The sequence below is a fragment of the Mirounga leonina genome, unplaced genomic scaffold (genome assembly GCF_011800145.1).
Source record: "Mirounga leonina isolate KUSES-001 unplaced genomic scaffold, KU_Mleo_1.0 Mir_172, whole genome shotgun sequence".
Classification (NCBI taxonomy): domain Eukaryota; kingdom Metazoa; phylum Chordata; class Mammalia; order Carnivora; family Phocidae; genus Mirounga; species Mirounga leonina.
Genome location: NW_023270442.1, coordinates 14,061,966 through 14,085,737, shown reverse-complemented (window position 1 = coordinate 14,085,737; position 23,772 = coordinate 14,061,966). Strand labels below are relative to the sequence as shown.

The 23,772-nt window shown below is 47.7% G+C and overlaps 1 protein-coding gene across 4 annotated transcripts in view; it reads right to left on the bottom strand.

Moving 5' to 3' along the window:
- ITSN1 (intersectin 1) overlaps positions 1-23,772 on the bottom strand; it is a 212,080-nt gene that overhangs the window by 41,269 nt on the left and 147,039 nt on the right. For 3 of the 4 annotated variants that reach the window (XM_035017639.1, XM_035017640.1, XM_035017642.1), the window contains exons 21-29: positions 23,046-23,205; positions 19,535-19,740; positions 18,662-18,744; positions 14,446-14,612; positions 11,072-11,117; positions 8,622-8,743; positions 5,625-5,742; positions 3,794-3,985; positions 1,893-3,413 (exon numbers count right to left, since the gene is read on the bottom strand). In XM_035017639.1, the coding sequence (XP_034873530.1) occupies positions 3,412-3,413; positions 3,794-3,985; positions 5,625-5,742; positions 8,622-8,743; positions 11,072-11,117; positions 14,446-14,612; positions 18,662-18,744; positions 19,535-19,740; positions 23,046-23,205 (1,096 nt within the window). In that variant the 3' untranslated portion in view covers positions 1,893-3,411. Of the gene's footprint in view, positions 1-1,892; positions 3,414-3,793; positions 3,986-5,624; positions 5,743-8,621; positions 8,744-11,071; positions 11,118-14,445; positions 14,613-18,661; positions 18,745-19,534; positions 19,741-23,045; positions 23,206-23,772 lie in introns of those variants that run through there. The other variant, XM_035017643.1, reaches the window with a different exon arrangement.

Here is a 23,772-nt window from a genome sequence, read left to right as displayed (position 1 = left end):
CCTTAGGAAGGCAACTCAAAACCGCAAGAGAAAGGTGGTCTCCTCTGTGCTCTCCTCGTCCACATGCCACTGTACCGAACATTCACTCACATGACAAATCAACACTAACTATGAAATTAAAATGATTTAAGGACCAGTTATTTTTAACAAACAACTCAAAAAAAAAAAAAATCTGACATCTTTAAACTCTGGGGCCAAAGGAGATACCCGGCATGACTTCACTAATTTAATTAAAAGATGCTTTCCCTCTCTTTTATCCAACAAATTTTTGTTAACCAGATTCTCTGAGAACAGGATTTATACCAAATTGCACCGTTTGGGGAATAGCCAAGAATAAGATCAATTGTAAAATATAGAACCAAGATTCTGGGATATTTTTTATGCTACAGATACAGCGCAGCAACTTATTAAATGATTACGTTTACTCAACAGTAGTTACTGGAACGAACTCAGCCACCACCAACGAGGCAACCTTTTGGGCCGTGAACAACCAGGTGAACTCTAATCTCTCAACCCCGGTACTGGTGACATCTGGGGCCAAATAATCCTCTGGTGTCTGGGGCGCCACTCTGCGTCCTAGCACAGATAACAGCACCCCCCGCCTCCATCCGCCAGATACCAGCAGCATTCCCCCTGGGTGAGAAGCGCTGGGTCGGACGGATCCCCTCTGATCAAATGCAAACTGAATGATTTGTGAGGGGAAAGAGCAGTGTCCTGGGGAACAATGTATGTCAGCTCTGCCAACCAGCAAGAAGCCTACAGAATGATCGACAGAGAGGGATTGTGGAGAGAGCTCCCACCTTGACAGTGAGTCACTTCCAGCCAAACTCAAGGCTGGAGAAGCAACATTGGCTTACATGGGTGAAGGGGTCCTGGGCAAGAGATGGGACTCGCTGCCTTGATCCTTGCTCCACAAGTGAGGGGCGGGAGGAAGTTGGAGACGGAGATTTCTCCACCCACCTCTTGACCTTTTTATGTCCTGACATCTGTGCCCAGAAGAGCCATTTCTCTTCCCGGCTGCATCTGGCCCCTACTGCTTATAGGTCTCAGCTTAAGTATCACTTCCTCCCAGAGGGGTTCTCTGCCCCTCTCCCTGCCCCATCTGCTCTGGGCGTCCTTGCATCCATTCCTCCGGCACAGAACTTAGCACCTGACCACACTCACCCCCCCACATGTTTACACGGACTGCGGTAGTTTGGTTTCTGCTTGTTCTTCCCATTAGAACACGGACTCCAAGAAGACAGGGACCCTGTCTCTACTGAGAACCCAGTGGGGCACCTCCCCCCCAATTATTTGCTGAGCTGATGAAGGAAATCACTCAACTGAATGGCTCACAATTGGCCTCAAGCGCGTGATCATCATCACAAAGAGTTCCGTCACCGCGTACCCTGGTTTGTTTCCGCTAAGATGACCAGACTGGCGTGTGCGGGGCAGAAACGGATGGGGACAGCAGTATGGAAGGCGTGAAAGTTCCCATCCCCACCCACACGTTCTGTTGGCTGTTCGACAGACCGAGATTACGATCCATCTTTCGGAACAATGTTTTGTGCCCCAAGTCCCCTCACACACCTTGTCAAGGGGTCAATGACACATGCCGAAAGCCCGAGGAGACAGCCACATCCGCTGCGTGGCCATTCTAGTCTTCAAAACCCATCTTGTAAAGGGCAATCCTCTACTCCTTGATCGAGGCTGGGGGGGGGGGGGCGGGTAGCAAGGCGAGAGGGAGGGCCCTTCAGAGAAGACTCAGTGAGGAGCGGAACGGGGTCTGTATCTCCAAGCCCGAGCGTCCTAAGGGACCCGCAGGGCCGCTGGCCCCCTGCTGACATCTAGTCTGCCTGGCCCCCCGTCACCACGGCCAGGTTCCAACACCAAAACACAGAGACATTTCCATCTAACTTTTATATGAAGAATTTAATTATCTATACACGTCACTAATTCAAAAGGGCGTATTACAGTTGTTAAAGCCGCAGGTTTATATATTTATATATCTTACATTCAAATCCATGAAAACACTGAAGGGCGAGGGGAGGAGTCGGCACGCCGGCCCCTGCGCCCGGGACTGGAGGAGGGCCTCATGACGCACCCCCCAGCACAGGTAGCTGCTCCCGAGGGAGATGTGACTGCAGGTTACAAAGGCATCAGTGGAAACTGGGAGACTGGGCTCGAGGCTTCCCCTACCCGGTCTCCTGTGCTGTCAGCAACGGGCATTTTTATTGAGAGCTTCCAACTAGTGTTTAAAAAAGACACACACGGCTTCAGCTAGCACGCGTCGGACACATACACAGACCAGGAGCTCCGTTTCATTATTAAGCTGCAGACATCCCACAGTCTAGTTAAAAAATGTAAACATTGGAAATTAATCGCAGGGAGGCTTCTATACATTCTTTCTTGTCAAGAAAATGACTTGTTCGAAATAGGTCATTCCATGAAAAGGAACTGCAGTAAAAACTTCACGTAACAGAGACCGAGAAGAGATTGTGGGTATTGCGGATCGTCACCACCGCAACGGTGTCATCTACTGCTTTTATGGTATGAAAACACGCCAAATTAAAAACCCAAAACAGAAAACACCAACTCCACCAGATAAATCTGAGACCGAACAAAAACGCAGGTGCTTTCTCACGGGGCTACAGGGTCACCGTGCAAAATCCAATTAATGCAATGTGATTAGCGCATCGTACAAGGTAGTAGCTTTTGCCATGGGGAAGAACTAATTTCTTAGGTACAGGATGTATTATTACATGCTCAGCAAGATACATCTGATACACACAAACAAGCACAAAACACCTTCTGTTTAATTGGGGTCATTCTACACGTCTTTAAAAACAGATATACTGAATTCCTCTGTACGTCTACAGCAGGGGGGAAACCCAAACTACACAATTTAGTTGGTAACACTGGACAAAATGAAAAAAAAAAATACATCAAGTCTCAGATTTATGGACATTTGGAACATTTCTTTAATAGCACATGCAGCATTCCTTGATAGTGGGTCTTTTTGCAAAACGGAAATAGCAAAGGAGTAATTTATTGATTTTTATTAAAAGGCTAAAATATATTTAAAAAAAAAAAACACTTTTAAAACTATTGAAAGCACCTGTGTGCAAAGGTGGGGGGACATCAATTTGAGTCACTAGGAAAGCCACAAAAGGACCCACTACCCTGTGTATTTTTTGTAAGGTTCGCTTCTATCTCTGTAAGTAATAGCTTGACATTGTCATCACATGCAACTAAAGTAAAATGAGGTAAACTGCTCTGCAGTGAGTTCTTCTACTCAGAAGGCAGTAGGTGATCATGCTGGAAGTCACATGATCAAGGCTGCATCTCCCATCATCCCTCTGGGCAGTGATATGGGATAGTGGGTCTCTTTGAGGACTTTCAAGCCTGAGGGGGGGATGGACAACATATGATTCCTAGAAAAAGGAGGAAAACAACACATAAGCAAAACAAAACAATGAGCAAAATTCAAGCTAGGAAAATGAGTCAGGCATGTCAACAGCATGGTGCCAAATGATTTAAAAAAAGGGGAAAAAAAAAGGAAAAAAGTCGGGAGGGGAGGGAGGGGTCATGCTACAGAAGGAGTGAAAATAAAACAAAACAAAACCAAAAAAACCAAAAACAACCCCACAAGACAAAGTCTTGCATTACAGAAGGTCTTCAAAGAGACTGTCGTGAATGCAGCAATGGTCTGGCTTTCCGCTCTGCAACCAAAGCTCAGCCAAATCGGAGCAATGCCGCGTGTGACCGTGAGAAACCAGAGGGGAGAGGCAGGGCTGCCGCCAGGAGCACTTACATTGCTGGCTTGGGTCCGTGTCCGCCGTCAGCTTCACGTAGTTGGAGGGGAAGAGCCCCACCTGGCCGTTGACTTCTCCTCGCCACCAGTCGGGGTCGTCCTTGTTGAGGACGTTGATGATCTGGCCCTTGCTGAAGGCCAGTTCGTCGTCGTTCTGGGCGCTGTAGTCGTACACGCCGATCACCTGGCACACTGCGGGCGACAGGGCCGGGTGAGGGCCGCGGGGCGCGCACGGGGGGTTGGTGTGGGCTCCCGGCCCCCCCACTCCCACGCGGGACCGCCGCTCTCCGCGGACGGGACGCGGTTAAGCGGCTCAGCTCTCAGGGGCTTTGCAAAACGTGAGGGCATAAAAACCAAGGCGACAGCAGAATCTCACACTAACTCTGTAGCTGGTGTGATACCTTCCCCTTTCTCGTGTTTACACGGCAGCACAAAGTCTCCGCTGATGACTGAATGCGTTCGGAACCGCTTCTGAGAGAGCGGAGGGACGCGCCCCTGGAATGCTGACTGCACAGGACGGCGGTGCATCCTGGGGACTCAGCCACACTGCTCTGCCTCCTTCTTTCTCCCCTCCCCCCACCTTTTTTTAAAAAGTGGGAGGTAATTAATCAACTGACCCGCTCCCCCCAAAATCCAAATCTTACTGAAAAGCAGAATCAGTGTTTTCTTCTGCTACGATCTTTGTGGCTCAAAATCTGGTCTCAAAGGAAGAAATCGCCCCGCTCATGAACGATTCTTCCTCTTCTCGCTTTCCCTCAAACCTGTGGGAGGTTGAACTGCTTTTGTTTCCTGGCCTGAGCACACTTTCGAGAAGTCCGCACAGTTAGGTTGGGCCGCTCCTTAATCTTCCTCAACCAGGCTATCTACGGGTTTAGGTTCTGCAAGTTAACTGAATCACTTTGGCAAATTATTTCTTTGGGTTTCAACCAACCTGATGGAGGGGCTCCCGCCAGGCCTCCCCGAGGGAGAGGGGGTCCAGCTGGCCCCACCCCCTCCGCCCACGGCAGGCCACAGCGCGGGCAGAGAGGCCCAGCTGGGGCTGGGAACAGTCCCACTTTGCCAATCCCTGCATTTCTTGCAAAGGCTGCCAAGTTTTCATCGTATTTCACTGGGCATGTATAGCACAGACACAACCGAAAATTCTGCATTTTCCAGAAATGCCACCCAAGGACTGGTGGCTTGAAGACCTGAGGGCAGATTCCTGCTCCCCTAACCTCGCCCATCTCAAATATTACCGAAGCATCTAATTTGGTCTCCTCGGTCAGAAAATAGCCAACAGGCTCAGCCGCGGGGCCCTCTGTTCTTTTGAGTCCTTTAGGGGAACGTGTGCAACATCCTGTCCATTAAGCGAAGCCCCCTCTGTTCACAGGAAATGTCACGGGGCAGTTATTTTAGTCTTCAGTGAGCAGCACATTACAACCAACAGACCCCCGTGGCCTCCAGCTCCATCTCCTGACCTATTTAGACCCCAGCCATTTATATTTAGTAGTCCCTTTTTGTCCCCTCACCCCCTAGCCCAAATCCCAATTTAAATAGCTGGAAGGAAACCAAGAGAAAAATCTGGCTTTAATGCCATAGCATTCATGACTCCTTTAAGGAAGAGAGTTCCAACAAGGGCTCTGTTGTACCCAGAACAGCAAAGCTGCTTAGATACTTGGTCCTTTTGAAAAACATATTCCATATCACATTAGTCGGGGATCGGTCCCAGCAAGTACAAGAAGTGTTTCCAGCAGATGCGAGAACCACTCTGAGACACTCCATGAGGAAACCAAGTGGAGGGACTACAGTGACCCGCGGACCGTTTTCCAAGGAGAGATCGTATGCTGCCTACCTGCTGGGAACGCCGTCGGCTTCGGGGGCTCCGTTGGAGTGATTTTGCTTGTCCCGGGGCTTAAAAGTTTTACGTAATTAGCGGGGAACCAGCCTATCTGGCGCTTCTTCCCACGTGCCTAGTAAGACAACAATGACATCAAAATGCTTAAAAGGGTCATGATCGTTCAGGAGACAGCCTACTTTGCAACAGACAGCACCTATAGGTTTACGTAAAACTGCAAACCATCTGGTATGAACAGCAGAATCTCTGAGTTCCTGTATTTCACAACGAAAACACTGCAGCTAAAATTCAAACCGAGGCAGTCATTGGAATGAGTCTGCAGGGGCTGGACTGGGTGGATCCCAATTTGGTGGCACGTATGTCCAGCAGAGAGCGCCCACTCAGGTGGCGCTGGCTCTCGCATGTGACTTTCAGGGGATGCAGAGATGACAGCGAATGCCAACATTACGTATGGATTTGAGGATAATAGTGACGATGCTGATAATAAAATACTATTAATAATAGCAGGCAACACTTCTCGGGTGCTTTTGATGAGTTAGGGCCTGCGTTGAGCATCCCACGTGCATTTACCTGCACACTTACGGAGGGAGAATACTATGACTATTCCCGTTTCCCAGATAAAGAAAGTGACCGCTTCTGGGTCACAAGCCAATTAGTTGTAAGTCAAGAGTCACACTCACGTCTGCGCTCTTCTTATGGGTAACACGAGATGCCATGCGTGTAGCATATACAGGACATGGGGGGTCTAAACCTGACCTTGTTTTCAAAGGGGGTGAGCTGAGACCTGCGCTTCTATGAGGTGGAAGGGTCTAGCTGGGAATCACGGGAAGCACTACGAGCAGCCAACTATGCCAACAGGAGAAGTCAAATGGTTCATACATGCGTGCGCACACACACATGCACACACACACACAGTAGTTCCAGAAGCAAGACTCTGGTAAAAACAGTTGCCTTTGGGACGCCTGGGTGGCTCAGTCGTTAAGCCTCTGCCTTCAGCTCAGGTCATGATTCCAGGGTCCTGGCATTGAGCCCCGCATTGGGCTCCTCGCTCCGCAGGAAGCCTGCTTCTCCCTCTCCCACTCCCCCTGCTTGTGTTCCCTCTCTCACTGTGTCTCCCTCTGTCAAATAAATAAAAAATCTTTAAAAAAACAAAAACAAAAACAAACAGTTGCCTTCGAGGACAGGGGTGGGAGGGAGACCTTTTCATATCCCCCTTTGCTCACTTTTGAATTTTAAACCCTGGGACTATATTCCCTATCCCCAAAATAAGAAAATAAAACCAAAAGAAGAGAAAACTTCCTCTACCTTAACTCTGCCCTCCCACCTGCCAAATCACGGAGAAGGATCCATCTGGGTTACTTTTAGAACACGGATCAAGTTTCCCTTTCCTTGTGGTCTGATAGACTTCGTGCCCTTGGCTGAAGGACTAAAGCTTTTATTTTTACATGAATCTGCCCATGACTGCAGCCTCTCATTTGCAAGTCCCCACGTGTTCCTCTACCCAGTAGGCCGCCATATGGCTTGCAATGACTCCGCCATGCCCCCACGCCTGCACTTTCACAAGGGCAGAACACGGAGCTCACTGGCAATGTCTTTGCTTGTGTGTCCACAATGAGAGAGCCCCTGGTTAGGGCACCAGATGCCCTCCGGCGCCTGGCAATTCACCCACTTTCTTGGGGATTGTGAGAACTGTTCAAAACTCTCTATTGAGGGAAGCCCGAGTGGCTCAGTCGTTAAGCGTCTGCCTTCGGCTCAGGTCATGATCCCAGCGTCCTGGGATCGAGCCCCGCATGGGTCTCCCTGCTAGGCGGGAAGCCTGCTTCTCCCTCTCCCACTCCCCCTGCTTGTGTTCCCTCTCTTGCTGTCTCTCTGTCAAACAAATAAATAAAATCTTTAAAATTTTGAGCAAGGTGCTAGGAGGGTGAGGACAAAAAAATACGGTTACCACCTTCAAAAAGCTGATAACCTGCATGCAGACGTAAGAAATATGGGTGAAAAGCTAGTAATATCAGCCTCACTATTAAACACCATGAGTGGGGTGGGCACTGGGACGACCACAGCTCAGGGGAGGGGTGGGAGAGCGCCATTCAATGAGGCTCCAGAGTCTGGGGAGGGCTTGTCTTCAAGCGAGAGCAAATCACCAAAAGCGATGAAGCTGGAGCGGAGATGTCACGGACGGCAGCTCAGACTAGCGAGCTCGTGGCTGGGAAGGGGGATCTGTGGCCAGCCTCAGGGAGTGTCAGCACAGCAGGACCAAGAGGAAGTGGGTCCCAGGTGCCAAGATGGGCAGATTCCTGAGCCCGGCAGGTGAATGTGGTCAGCCCTGCTGGACAGGTGTTATGGCTGCCCAAGACAAGCTGAATCTCCAACTACACTCTAGAATGTGCGGTCCATTCTGGCCAAGACACATTCTCTAGTCTTTTATTTTTTAACTAACTGCCCCACATGCACAGAGAGGTACTTATTCTTCAGCTCAGCTCACCACAGTAGCAATCTTCCCCTCCTTGACCAAGGTTTGCCTCGACAAAATGGCCAAATGAGGACACGGGGACACACACACACACACACACACACACACACACCCCGCGCGGGAACTAAGCATACTGTGATGCACAGATGTGGCTTCCGTACCACACCTTATAATGAACGATGGCAAGCTCGGCTTCCATAATGTCATGACACGTGAGGAGGACCCTGCGGGCGCCCCTCATCATGACTTCTCACTCTCCCAACACTCACTCTCAGACTTCAGGAGTCAAGCAAATCTGGATTCATCTTTCAGGGACTCCTTAGCTCTCACAGCTCTGCTACAGGCTGCCCGAAGCTTAGAAAGCAAACACATGGACTCAGATGATGGGGCATCTCTTGATAGCCAAGCAGAGGACGAGGTGGTGCGGGGCTGTGCTGTACTTTGCAAGGACATCATAGCCCTTTGGAAATTTTACACATTGAAATCCGGACAGAGAATTTTAAACAAACGGAAAGGACACTCACTTGCAGCTCTCCTTCCCACCAACCGCCTGGGTTCTTTTTTCGGATCAAAATCAGCTGACCAGGGGCCAGAGTCAGCTGCTCGGGACCTGTGGCAGCATAATAGGCAATAACCTGCGCGATTTCTGGAAAACAAGACCAAACATCGCGGCGCGGTGTTACGGTCAGGAGGAGAAATCCTAGAAGATGCAGCCACCTCCCGGGTTCACAGATCATCAGCACCAAAGCCAATGCCCTGGGCTGCTTTTCTGCTCAATGAATGAAGACGGCTCACTCAGTGGCCCCCGTTCCACGACCTAGGATCCAGAGGCGGCATTCAAGGGCTCGGCTGAACTTTTGGTTCTGCTCTAGGACCTCCTCATCACCCCTCAGAACTTCTTTACCAAACTTCCCTCCACGAACCCCATTCTTGCCCCCCAGTTCCCACACCTTCTGTCCCAGCCCCTCCCACAATTGCTGCAAACGCCCTGCTGCCCACAGCGGGGGCCTCGTTCCTCCACACCCCGCCCTCCACCCCGCAGTGCGAGCACCCAGCACACTCACGGGTGGGTACGTGAATAAAGGAACTCAAGTGGAGCTTCCCCCCCTGACAAGGAAGTAGAAAGAGGAATTCTATTTTCTCCAGAAACTTTTGGGAGAGTGGCGCTAGCTGATTTAGACGTTGTAGCTTTAGACGCTCAGCCCCACCCACATGGCCATTTTCTCTGTGGCTCACATTTTGAGGGGGATCCTTGAATATCAGGTGGGAATCATGTCAATGCACGTTTACTTTTACTTCAAGTTAAAAAAAAGAATTGGGAGTTAAGAAGAGAATTTTAGGCAAAAACAGTTCAGCACAGGGGAAAAAAAAAAAAACCCACATAAACAGTTCTGTATTTTCCCTAAATGTTAAAAATCTCATGGGAAAAATTCCAGCAGTACCACAGACCAGACTCTGAAAAGTACATTTCTACTGGCAGAGGAGGTCGAGTACGAAAAAACAAAATCCCTCTCTGACTGAATTCTGGCATTTATGCAGTGACTGCTTTCGGAACTTCTAGAAGCAATATGGAACAAACTGTTCTGCTCCTCCACACTCTCCCCCCATCCTAACAGATCTTGAAAGAAAGAAGGAATGAGGGAAAGCAAGTAAGAAAGAAAAGAGGTAAAAAGACCCCCCTGTCCTCTGATGGTACTTCCTCCTGCTCAAAAAGCACATTAGCAACCCCCTCTGACCCTGTTCTGCCATCGGCCGCCGGCCACCAAGCCCGGTGCACCAGGCTGTCAGGGGGCAGGCCCGGCCCTGCCAGATGCTTTGGGCTGACCAGGCAAAGCAAGAAAGAGGCCAGCTTACATACACCTCGGCCCCACTGAGAGTCCTCGCTGGGAAATCTGTGCTGGGGGTAAGAATTCTCCCCTCACACGCCAAGGACTAGCTCTAGACTCCAAGAGTTTCTGGTGTGGAGAGAGTCCAAATGAGTGTCCTATTTGGCCTCCGATTTTCCTGCTCCTCAAAGGACCTGGCATGCACAGCCAGCAATCTGCCCCCAGCATTCTTTTCTGTCTTTTGTGTGCCTGAGGAGCTCTCTGGCTTCAGTACAAAGTTAAGCCCATCTGGACCCTTTGGAATGACAATTCAAAATGTAAAACACTCACAATTAAAACAGAGATGGGGACCCAGGTGTTCCAGTGTCTGGAGGCTGACTAAAATCCTATGACAACCCGAGAACCCACTTTTCCTTGTCAGGTAGGCCCATCTGGAGATGAGCACCAGACCCAGAAACACCAGACCCCCCTGGGAGCCTGCCAGGGATGCCCCATCTACATCTCCTCCAGACACAATAGCAAAAACGCTCAAATGACCTAGAGGTGGAGGACATGCCATACAAACCTTATTGTTTCACATCTGCTTCTTTCCCCTCGCGTTCATGGTACTATTTGTAGAACACGTGATTTTGTTTCCATTAACTACAGCACTGAATTCAGAGGGATGACTGTAATTTCGTACCTTCAGTGTGTACCTGAGGAAAACCACCCCATGGCTTCTAAATTAATGGGACCTCTACTTTGCTCTTTGAACCCTGGCCACTATTTGTCCTGGGACTGAACTGTGCTGTCAGGAGAGGAAATGAGCCCCCTGGACCTCGCACGGGGTGAGGACATGGTGGCTACGCCCATATCTTAAAGCTCCACGCGTTACAACTTGCCACCACCTTGCCTGACTTACTTCTTCGCAACCCACGAGAACATTCTGTCTAGCGACCTCCCCTCTCCCCATGTGTGAAGCAACAGCTAGAGTGCATCACCATGTACACATTGTGAATGGATTCCGAGAGAAGGCTAAACTCCAACCCCTCTTAAGAAAGATTCTGTTGTCTTCCCTTCCAGGCTTCCGGCCCTCCGAACAAAGATTGGGAGCAACTATCAATCACATTCAAAACATTGAAAAATAAGCATCAGGGTTTGTAACTTACCAGGTTTTTTTCCTAAACTCCCTGTTTTCCCAGCAGTTCCAGAGCCCTTAAAACAGAGCAAAAGGTCTCATTTGCATACTGCAGAGTTTGGGTCATGCAACTTAAAACACGATCAATGATGATACAAGCCCGCTCAAGCCCCCGGCGCCCCCTGCGCCCCTGCTCATTCTGGGGGAACACAGCAGCACTGTATCTGCTGCCATCAGATGGGTATCAGGAAAACATGGGATAAAATAAGTACTTTCAACACACAGCTTTCACCCTCTTCTTTAGAGAAAAGTGAGCACAGGAGGTGGTACCGTAGCATCCCAGAGTGCTCGGGAGCTGCCTATGGGTAGCACAGGTGTATCCTGTCCCTGGGTCAACCCCAACAGGGGGTGCCGGGCGAGGACGACTATTAGTCTAGGTCCTAAACACTGAGCTCCTGCTTATGTTCAAATGGTTATTAAATTATTTCACGCATAAAAACTACAGAGACTCTGACATCCAGGAGCCTAACACCCAGATTTACTACGTAAAATATTAATATTTTGCTACACTTGCTTTAGAGTTTTGTTGTTTTTTTTTTTAAATAACGGAAACAGCATAGTGGCAATTCAAACACGCCTCCCCCCATCCCATTCATCTCTTTATCCACAGAGGAAGCCACTCTCCTGCGTATCCTTTCCGCCCAAATCTTACACTGTTTAAACACTGAAATTCCTCTATCAATGCTGGATGCACAATCCATAGAAGCAGACCACAGTTTTTTTTGTTTTTGGCAACTATTAATTGTTCCAAAAGTGCTCTGGGGTTGAATTCCTTTATGGATACTCATGGAATTTTAAACTAGCTGAACAAGCCAACAGGGACTTCGAGTCAGGACAGGGGCCAGACTAATCTGTCATTACTGAGTGCTTTATTCTGAACTGATTTTCATTCTTGAGTCCCTATCTGGCAGTAAATTAGGTATTCCAATCAAGACAAAACAAAAAAGGCTTAATAAAGTAAATGACAGTTACTGTAAGAATTAAAACATGCATTTATCTAACTTATCATAGTCCCTTCATTTTGGTTATTGAAACTTAATAAGCATTTCCCAGGGAAAGCTTGAGTTACAATTTTTTACTCTGATTACAATTTCTGTATTAACAAAATATGTAATACCAATCTTCCTTGCTATTTTTATAGGCTGCATATCAAAATGAAGGAATACTAATGAAACAAGATTCCAAATGACCAGTTAACTTTCCCAGTATGGACTTATAATACACTCCCTATAGTCCATAAAAGGAACAAGGCATTTTTGGCAACACCCAATGATAGAGTCCAAATAGCTTCAGTGTGTTCCCCGCTTTTTTTTTAAGTAGGCTCTATGCCCAACCTGGGGCTTGAACTCACGACCCCGAGATCAAGAGTCACATACTCTACTGACTGAGCCAGCCAGGGGCCCCGGTGTGCTCCCTCTTTAACACCACAGCCAGCACATAAACTAAGACATAATCAGAGGGCCAGGTTCTGTCCTGGCACCCCTCAGGAATGCAGCAGAAAAGCATGGGTATGGGTCACGGCCTTTCTCCTACAGAGAAGGGAAGCCAGGATAGCACAACCTCCCCCATGCCCAGAGGGGCAATTCTGGTATCTGAGGCTGGGTCTAAGAAATTTTCCTTAGACACTGAACTCTGTATCCGAGGAGAAGGAACGAGCTGACTTTTTAGGTTTTTTCATCATTGTGGAATAACGTAGCTAAATGTCTGTCCAAAACCTCTAGCACTGTTGGTTCTTCCGTGGCTCATATTTTAAGACCGTGGTTAAAAAGCACCTTATAACTCAGCTTACCTTTAAAAAAATGTCAGGTTGTTTTTCAACTTACTGATTTCAGATGTGTGTGTGTATGTGTGTGTGTGTTTTATAGAAAACTGTAATTTATCAAAATACAATATAAGTAATGACTTTGGTCTTTTACTTGATCCAAAAGGTAGTCACTCTAAGAGTCTTCATGCCTAGTGGTAGAAACTGAGTTTAGTTTTAGTTTTCCCCCTGCACTCCTGAAATATCATCTGTATGATTCTTACTGGATCCGACTGGATTCCTGGCGAGAAGCCCAGGTCTCCCCTCTCCGGGTCTGCAGAGGACAATTTGCCGGCTGTCCTACCCGAGAGAAGCACTTTCTTTCTACCAGGTTCTGCCAAATCCTCTAAGGGTAAGCAGACTCAGGCAAATCCCTCCCTGGGCGTCTCAGTAAGCTGAGACTTACAAGCAAGACCACAGCAAGGGAAAACAAAACAAAACAAAACAAAAACAAAACAAACCCCCCCCCAAACAGTTAAAATGACACTCCCTGAAAAAACAAAACCCAAGCAAAATAAAAACTACTCCTGGGCACCGCAGGGAAGGCGAAGGACTGCAGCGTGGGGCCAGGCTCCAGGCTCCCAAAGCAGCTGCAGGTTCCGGGGCCTATGGACCAGCTCAAGGTCCACCCTCGTATTGGCGTGCCGATGACAGAGGAGCTTTGTCCCCCTGGCTTACACCTGAGAAAGCCGGTGTTAAAACAAAAACAAAAAAAAAAAAGAAAAAGAAAAAGAAAGAAAGAAAGAAAGGGAAAAAAAGCCAATTCTTGTTGGTTTCTTTATGTGCAATGGGTCTGTTAAATGACTGCACTGATTTACCTTGAAATTCTCCACTAACTTGAAACTGGGCACTATGGACAGGCTCCCAATACTCCGGCGGTGGGCCCACCCCACCATCCCATTAAACTCGCACCACCTCAAGACCACTTGCTCTGTAACTGGATTTTTAGGGCCCCATGTAGCAGCAATGGGAGCCATTTCTGATTGATAAGCCTAATAGCATTTAGAATAAATTCAGGCCCTGATCAATGGGCCTGAGATACTAAGGCCCAGCCCAAAGTGTTACCCATCTCTTAAATCTTACGTCTTCCTAATGTGTAGGTAAAAATGTAACTTTTAGAAACTCTCTACTGCCCAATATCCTGGGGCCCGAATCACCAAAATCCTTTTGTTTACATGGGTGAAATACTGCTGTGTGCCCTTCTGTGAGTATCCCGGATCAGTGACCCCGAATACCTAATCAAGCACGTTCACTCCAAATCCTAAGTCAGTCACATGCAGGACAGAGATGAATACTGAACATTAATGCAGTTGGTGCAGACCGGCCTCCGCTCGGCCCCAGGGAGATCTTCTGCCTGTGGGAAGCCAAGGCCTACCCTGCAGCACCAAATGACAAGTTCAAACAGTTACGGGTCACTCTGTTATTTGCTGTCAAGTTCCCGGAACTTAGCCAAACCCATCAAAGCGTTCCACCGTCAAATATCGTGACTCTGCAAAGAGAATCACCACACAGAAAGGGAGAGGAAACAGTTAATGTGGGTTTACCTCTGAGTCCTTAAGCCTCACATAGTTAGAAGGGAAGACTCCGGACTTGTCGCCCACTGTTCCTGTCCACCAGTCACCATCTTTCTTGGTAACCAATATCACATCCCCTTGCTGAAAGGTTAAATCGCCTTGCTCAGAACTCTCGTAAGTGTACATGGCAATAAATTCTGGTGGGGAGAAATATTGAGATACGGAGAGAGCTTGATTGTTTACAGAAATCCCAGACAGCTTTGCAAACGCAAGTTTATGAATAAGGAGGTTAGGATAAGATGCATTCAAGAGAAAGGCTTGTCACAGATAAAACAGAACTGCAGAACCCCCTGGACTCCAAATTCCCCAACTGCACATAAACATTCAGGAACTGCAGACAGGGGACAATTCCTGTGAAGACCCAGCCATGTGAACAAAAAAGGCCAACTGCATGTCTACCAACCCTGAGTGCCAGGAGTGAGCTATAATTTTAAGTGGAAATGGCTTTTACGTTTACTTTTAACTAACATTTACTGAGTAGTCGTGCTGAGCGCTGATTTAGATGCACGGACACACAGGCTCTTGTACCCACATAGATATCTGTATTTCCATTTGAAGGGTACCAAGTCACAGTTCTGAAAAAGTTTTAGATACAGTACAACCTTTATGTAAATTAAATAAGACACGCTGTTCATCATTCAAGCGCCTGAGTGAAAACTTAGGCCCTTTTGTGCCATATACACAGAAATTTTCCTTAGACACTGAACTCTGTATCCGAGGAGAAGGAAAGAGCTGACTTTTTACGTTTTTTCATCATTGTGGAATAACGTAGCTAAATGTCTGTCCAAAACCTCTGGCACTGTTGGTTCTTCCGTGGCTCATATTTTAAGACCGTGGTTAAAAAGCACCTTATAACTCAGCTTACCTTTAAAAAATGTCAGGTTGTTTTTCAACTTACTGATTTCAGATGTTTGTGTGTATGTGTGTGTGCTGTTAAAACACAAAATAAAGATATATGCTATTATATATTATATATGCTATTTAGTTAAAAACGGGCATCTACTTGTCATTCAGGTGCACAAACAGGTAGGTGGACTGATAACAAAAGTAATGTCTACTCAATCCCAGAAAATAAGCAAATCTTTCTGAACAAGTTGAAAAGAAATCTCAGTTTCTTACATTTTATTATTCACATCTTAAAGGATAAGAACTAATGTTCCTTACGTCTTGCATGTGAAGGGTGTGCATTCCAGAGGAAAATTTTCTTCTGAATTACAAAGAGTTGATTTTGCTAAGGCTCAGAAACCAAATCACACTCTCCGAAAGATCACTAGACACAAAATTCTAGACTGCTACACTAGGTGCTGGATAAAAGATTTACAGAGAGCTGAACCTAGGTTTCTTGCTTCCACTTTTTCTCCATTTTATCCTAGGCCTTTGGGTATTTTTAAAAAAGTAATTAAAAAAAAAATCACCATTTACCTACTCAGAAAGTTCATTTTTATGATGGGTGATGCCTGTTTCTGGCTAAAACTTCAGAGGGAACCCTTAAATTCAGAGCCTAGCGTTAATTAATAGGCAGAAATTTAGTTTGGAGGAATCCTTTTGGCTCATTTTAAGAGCCTCTGCAGGGGGTACTAATGAAAGCTAAAACAAACACAAAAAAACACAAAGCCCCATAATGCGAGCGCTAATGTGGGCAGCTTTCCATCGTGGGAGAGCCCTCCAAGGGCTGAGTCAGCCTCAGCAGCTCGGCCTGCAGGCTGGTGGGGTGCGGACCCCACGGCACACACAAGATCACCCGAATGTTCGAGGGAAAACAGGAGCCTCTCTGTCTTGAGTCCTCCGGCGCGGCAAATGCACACCTCCACAGTTAAAACTGGAAAAATGATTTCCCGCACGTGGAAATCAAAGTCTGGTGCTCTTGCCAAGGACATTCTTTTTTTCATTAATATCATTCCTTCTCCTGATTTCTCAGTACTCTGATCCTTCCCTTTTGGTGTTGCTCTGTTAATTGCCCCTTAGCTCGTGTTCGGCCAGTTAAGATAGGATCCTTGGCAGATCAATACTTTTCCCAGTGATTCCTGCACTGAGAAGTCACTTGCTCAAAAAAGGATCCAAATTTTGAAGTTACTTTCAAAATGCTTACGAAACTTCAGAAGCATGAACTCTGGCTGAACCTACGGCTGCACTGTAAGGTACCAAGGAGACTGGAAAAGACTGTGGCTTTGCTTGCCCCGCGATGCACACTGGTATCTGGGAAGCTGCTGCCGGGCTCAGTGGGGACCACCTCCGGAGACATTTACCACAGGGCACTGGCCATTCCCAAGCCGGCATTCTAAGAGCTACCCAAACTGACAAATCTACTTAATCTGGCGTGTGGTTTACTTTAAATGTGACTGCCTTTAATGCAGTATGAATAAGGGGCTCATTAATATATACAGACAGCTTTTCTCTGAACGTCAACTGCCAAGTTCTTCCACGCCACTCCGGAAGGCCAGCGATCTCTCCCCTAGTGTTTCCTAATATTCCTAAATCATCTGACAATGGATGTAATAAATGTCAGCGGGGATTAGAATCTCTCTCTGTTACCCAACTTTAAACGTGTGTGTGGTTCACCTGTGACCTCTATAGTGAGGCCTCAAGGGATGAGGCCTCTGTACATGTTTCAGAACAAATCCGCATTCATCATTCATCGGCACTGCTCCTAGACGAGAATGCTACTGCATTGAGTGGCTCTCCATCAACAATCCGGGAAACGGGGCAAAAAGGCAAGAATACTAGCGGACGCTCACTGACTTCTAATTGCTTGACACAGATGATCTCATAATCCTTTGTAATAACTTCCTACCTGAAGGGGTGGTCAGTATGCCCACTTTACAGATGAGGAACTGAAGGCATGATCAAGAGTACATGGCTACTAGGCGAGAGCCAGGGTATAAACTTCAGCCCTCCGAGGAGACTTAATTGGAGAGAATACACTGAATTTGGGCAGAATCGTAAAATTTGCTTTGTACAAAATTGACCACACACGCTGTGTTTAAAAGAGCTTTTTTGTGCCTCGTTCTGCTAACAGTGGATAAACACTCATTCAGATGACTGATAAGAGTGTATAAACAGAACTCTGCTAATGATCGTTTTGGTGGGAACAGCAAAAAAGGGATCCAATAAAATGCTGGATTTGTTTGGCAGTGATGAGGTTTATAGCTGTATCTATAAACTACAAAAATTTTGCTTCTTGAATTCCTTTTGGAAAAGTTAACTGTGTTACTGTGACTCTGAAAGACCACTGAACAACCTTAATCCTTGCTGTCTCCACTCAAACAACTGGTTTCATAATTCTGTCTTTCACCAGGCACACTTTCTGAGGAATGCAACAACCCCACGATGGCGAAGAAACTAAATCAAACACGCTATATTCATAGAATTTATTTGAGGAACCCATGAAAAATTAGTATACAACTGGGTAGACCTCTGTTAACTCGGAGCACTGATCAGACTTCTGGTGGAAAGCCCATCAACTTCAGGTAGCACTCTACAATTAGATGGGAACGGCTACACTGAATGCAGGGAAGACGGGAGATTTTTACCACGAGAGCCCAGGTTATGTGGGTTTCGTTCATTTTAAACCCCTTGCCGTGTATCGGCATGGGCAATCCTCAGAATTATGTTCATGAGGTAGACCAGGAAATAAAGCAATTAATTATTTGTGTCAGAAACACTCAAAATGACATCTTTAGGCCTAAGTCATCTGGTGTGGTTATTTCCCAGGAACCGAAAATCGGAGCTTCTCTGTTTCCTTTGAGGTGGCAGAGTTTGCTGGGACAGCTTTACTTGACCATGTCGTTACAGTTTTAAAACAACACACTGATGTACGGGTCAGTGGGGAATGGGCTCTATTCGGGGAAGCAGTGACCACAATTTGGCCAAAGAGATGCTCACGAAACGGGATCCCGAGCGACGCCGATGGGCCTCTTTCAAAGGTCAAAGGGCTCATGACCAATATCATGACAAGATTCGGTGTTTATGATCAATATTATCGGATACTGTTCTGAAAGTCTTCATGAGGTACTCTGCTTCTGTGAAGATCTAACCTTGCATTTTACCTCGGACTAGAACACACCGAGCATCAATCAGTGTAGCCTATTTTAAAGGGAAATTCCATCTCATTTCAAACATTTACTGTTTCTGTGACGTGAGCCCCTCGACCCTCCTGAAGAGCATCATTAGCCTCAGGTTCTCTCACCTTCTCCTGAGACGGCTGGCTTGGCTGCTGGTGAAGCTACTCTCTTCAGACTAGCAGGACTTTCTGAAGAACCAGAATCCATGCTGGAAGAGGTGGGAAGAGAAAGTATTTTAATTTTTATCTTCAAAGAAATGAATACAAATGACATTGATTTTCCTTTTTCTTTTTAAAACTGCTTAATGTTTAAAACTCTGGACCATCTACAGCAGAAACAGGTGCACTTGGCTAAGTGAAAACACGGAACGTGCAGCAGAGGCAGGATTCTGAGCCTGCGTTCTTGTTTTTCAGCGCTTGCTACGCTGGGTGCGCAGCCCACGTACTGGTCTATTTCCAAGCATGAAGGATAGATGCTCGTCCACGATTTTTTGCTATTTTTATCTCCTTGAAGCTCATAATTTGTTTCGAGCACCTTCATGACTCCAATAATTGATCTACAACCTTTACGTTAAATTAGGATCCATGCTCTAAGGTTCCTAACAAAAAAGAGAGAATTCATTCTTTCCATTATTTCCCCAAAAGCTTTGGGCCTCTAAGTCTTCGTGTGTATCTGGCAAAAGTACTGGGTACCAGGCACGAAGAGAGGCTTACTCTCCGACAGAGCCACACAAATGTTCCAGGTCTCAGAGTAGAATTGCCTCTTACAGAAGTCACTGAAAAACAAGATACGCAGCCTTCCACAAGTGAAAGGGAAAAAAATGACCACTTATTTGTCAGAGGCCGCCTTCTGCTGGCACGTCCCCTAACTTCTGGCGTTAGAGGATCTGGAAGACAAAATTATCCTGCAATCCCATCTGTGAATCTTAACCAATGCAAGCAATACTTTAATGCCTAACATTACTTTCATCTAACAGAAGCAGACAAACACAAAAATACCTTGTAGATTTCCTTATGGGCCCTGAAATGAGTTTCACGTAAGACTTGGGGAACCAACCCTTCTGACCTTGAACTTCTCCAAACCACCACATGTCTTGCTGTTCCAGGACGGTGATGACATCATTTTTGTTAAAATTTAAGTGGTTGTCTTTTTTGGCTCTCCAAGGATACAGGGCTTGGGCTTGTAGTCCCTCCACCTTCTCGCCCTTGTACGGAAACACATAAAGGACCTCTCGTTACTCCGTGATCGGTCACCGACTCAGGACGCTCCTTCCCAGCAAGCGCACGCACACACACACGCACGCACACACACACACGCACCTGGCCACAAAGGACCCTGCTTCGGTGTAGCATGGGTACTGGATGCGTCCCTGCGTCTTAGGAATGGCTTCTCTTCAAAAGGAGAGGCGCAAACCTGCCAGCCTAATCACAAGGCCATTGTCTGGCCATCTCAAACGCCCCCTTTCAACAAGCCAGGAGATCGTATTTATTTTGTGGCACCTGGCTGTGTGCCTTTTCTATTTGGTTCCATTTTAACCCCCGAGGGGCCCAGGGTACCCCTCCCCCAGATTCAGGCGTTTGGTGGAAGACTGATAGGGGAGCAGAAAGCTTATGGAACCTCAAGGGATAACGAACTGATATCTGAGTTTAGGTGGACACAGGAAAATATGCCCTGCGTTGGACTGCGCTTGTTTTAGTTCCTTTTTAGGGACACGGGGCGTAAACGCATTGTGATCCATGCCAACATCTACATGCAAAGGCAACATGAGGTTATTACAAAGAGGAACGAAATGCCACCTGCCTGCTCCAAATCATTTAGGTTAAAAGACTTTATTAACCATAAAAAGGGACAGTACGCTATTCTTAGTGAAGACTTCACAATTAATGGGGAAGAAAGAGATACACGCAATGATCTAGACCACCTGGTAGAATGAAATCTACCACAAAGAGGCTCCAACTATTCACTGTGGGAAGAGAGAGGAAAGAGGACTGAATTCTGCCCACGGGCAACAGGGACAATTTCACGGAGGCTGCGGCACCGGAGTTGGGCCTTGAAGGGCGAGAAGGACTGGGCGAGCTAGGGCTTCGGAAGAAGGGCGCTCCAGGCCGAGGGCACGGCACAGGCCAAGGCCTCGAGGTGGTGCACAGCAAAGGGTCCAGGAAGAGGAGCATAGTCTTGGGGTGCATGGAGCCTAGTTTCCTGGAGGGGTGTAGTAGGAGATGAGGCTGGAAAGGCAGGGTGAGCCATTTATTATCTTTTTAAAAACTGTAACGTAAAACCATTACAGTATCTTAATACTAAAAAAATACAACGTCAACTTTCAAGCATATGTGAAAATGGACAGACACAAAAGATGATGCCCAAAGACAGCTCCTTTAGGACCAACGCGTACTTGCCTTTAGAGGACACTGTCCTTGACGCTCGATGGTGAGTATTTATATGTCAAATAGCCCCAGCAGCCAGGTTGACAACCTCTCCACCCCTGGTCTTCCTGGGTCCTCACCTTCTCAAACCTACCACGTGCCTCCTCCCTCCCATCTCGGCTGCACACCTCCTTCAAGTCTCACAGATTCTCTGTCTCCCATTTTCTTCCCTCGGCTTGCGGGAGCCCCCCGTCCCCACAGTCCTCTGGCTTGTGGCTCTTTTGTGCTGTCCAATCCTCCCAGTTCCTTCCATTCATTCCTCTGCCAAGCCTGGGCCCCCAGGTTAGCCATTTCGACTGCGTGGGCCCTCCCTGGCGTCTCATAAGCTCTTCCCCCGAGACGCCCTCCCTGTGCCTGCCTTGTCAACCCTTCCCCACGGACACAAGCGAATAACCCAGCCTGGGGCCGGACACAGCCTAGACTCGGGGTTGGAACCCTATGTGTGTCAGTAATTTCGTGACTCTGGACAACCGCTTCATCTCCCTAGGCCTCAGTTTCCACCTTATAAAACAGAAACACTTCCTCTAAAAGGTTAAGGAAGTTTAATGAATCTATCCCTAGTATTGCTGTAGTAGTAACAATTACCATAGTAGCAGCTTCTCTTTCTACTGCTCTTTCTAGTCTGGACCAGACTGCAGTATGGCTGCAGGGAGCTGAGATAAAGTGCAGGGACGACCAGTTAGAGATTCAGGTTAAATCCCGCCCAGAAACCCTTCACTCTTCTTAGCTGATTTTGTGCACTCCGCAGCCCTCAGGATCCCCTCCCGAGAAGGTGGCCACACTGTGCCACCTGAATTCCTTTTTCTCCTTTATCTTTCTCCAGTCTCTCTTCACCCTCCCTCTCCCAGAAGAAGAATCCTGTCTTCTTTCTGCACCCTGCATGCGCTTCCCACCCCCCACCATGGCGTTCTTGGGGCCTGACTTGTGGTTCCTTTCTCCCTGGTGCCCTCCCTCCGCTCTGCTCCCGTGATTCCGGGGTCACAAACCTCTTCACTCGCTCACCCTCTCTGCCTCCCCCACTCTTCGCCATCGGTTTATCCTACTCCGTCCCAGGTCCCAGGTCACTCTTCTAGCCACACTGACTGCTCTCTTGGCCTGGTCACCACCCCCCTTTCTGCAAACAGCCAAGCCAGGACAGAAGCAAAGGGAAGGAACCCCTCTGGGCGGGAGCTCCTCCTCCTCTCCTGGGTTGCAGAACACACACACTCTGCCTGTTTTCCATTTTCTTGCTCTGTTCTCTTTTTTGAAGAGCTCATACGTGGCCTCAGAGCTGATCTACGTTCCGACTGCCCGCTGGACGGGCCCACCTGGTGCCCCACGTTCACCTTAAACTAAACACATCTACAACCCGCTCCTCCAACTAAAAATCACTTTCTCTTTGTGCCCCCGTTTCTCTCTGAGGTCAAATCCTTTCCTCAATCCCCCACCACTCTCCTTTCCTTTGGCTCCAATAGGAGTGTGACTTGGTCCTGCTTAGCGGTCGCTCCTGCCCAATGTCCTCTGCTTGCACCTCCCCACGAACCTGCTCCAGGTCAGAAGCTGTCCCCCCACCCCCAAATGCTTGCCCAATGGGCACTTGCTCTGTTTGATCATTTATAGACATTCCTTTATCTTTACTGTTTTAAGTCAATGACTGCTTTATTGTATGGAATAGTAATATTCAGAATTAACTACTTTATCCTGTTCACCTGTAATCAGCCAATCTTTTCCGATATATACTCACTGGTCTCCCCAAATTGACTGGCCCAAGCTTTTCCCCAAACACTCTGATCTCCTACCTTAAAGCCTCTCCTCACAGTATTTGCTGGCTGTGAGGCCAGCCCGCTTCACTTGCGAATAAAATCTACCCACGGCAAGATGCTGTTCAAATGCCCCTTCTTCAGGGAAGCTTTTCTGGTCAACCTGTGCAGGAGATTACCCTCCTCCGAACTCTCCAGGCTCCTGAACGCTATTGGGAAAACGTGACCTGAATCCACATGGCCACCTGACCCAGATACATACAAATAACACTGTCCAGAAGCACTTGCCAAACGTGCTGGTACTGGGTACAGCGGGCCGGGTCTTCACACTCCCCGACTGCCTTTACCTGGCCTAAGACAGGAGACGGAGAAGAGCCAGTGGTTGTGGCTGGAGTAAATGCTGATCTCTGCCTTAGCTGGCCGGCGCTGGGGACGGTGAGCGAGGGCTGGGCGGCCCACGCATCCCAGTTGTCTGTCTCCGGCTTCTCACTCGTGCTGGTGGGCCACCTGGAAGGAAACATACGCCACCATGAGAAGTGAGTCCTTCCTATGCACTAGCTTTCACCCACGGCACACGGAGACTTATGGGGCTTTCTTTATTTTTTTTTTTTTAAAGATTTTATTTATTTATTTGACAGAGAGAGACACACACAGCGAGAGCAGGAACACAAGCGGGGGAGTGGGAGAGGGAGAAGCAGGCTTCCTGCCGAGCAGGGAGCCTGATGGGGGGCTCGATCCCAGGACCCTGGGATCATGACCGGAGCCGAAGGCAGACGCTTAACGACTGAGCCACCCAGGCACCCCTTATGGGACTTCCTAAAGTTCAAAAACAAGACGGGGAGGAAAGAGCTTCAGACGTGGTTGAGTCCGAGCTTCACACCCTAGCGACGAACCTCAGGCACATGACAGTAGTCTCTCTGAATCTTCATTTCCTCATTGATAAAATGGCAACAATATTCTGCCACTTTGTCATTTGTAAAAACAACAGCGAGGCCAGCAAGAAGGAAGTCAGGCGGCACCTATGAAAACATGCCGGCTTCGCAGCTGGCGCTCAACACCGTCTCTCTGTCCCAT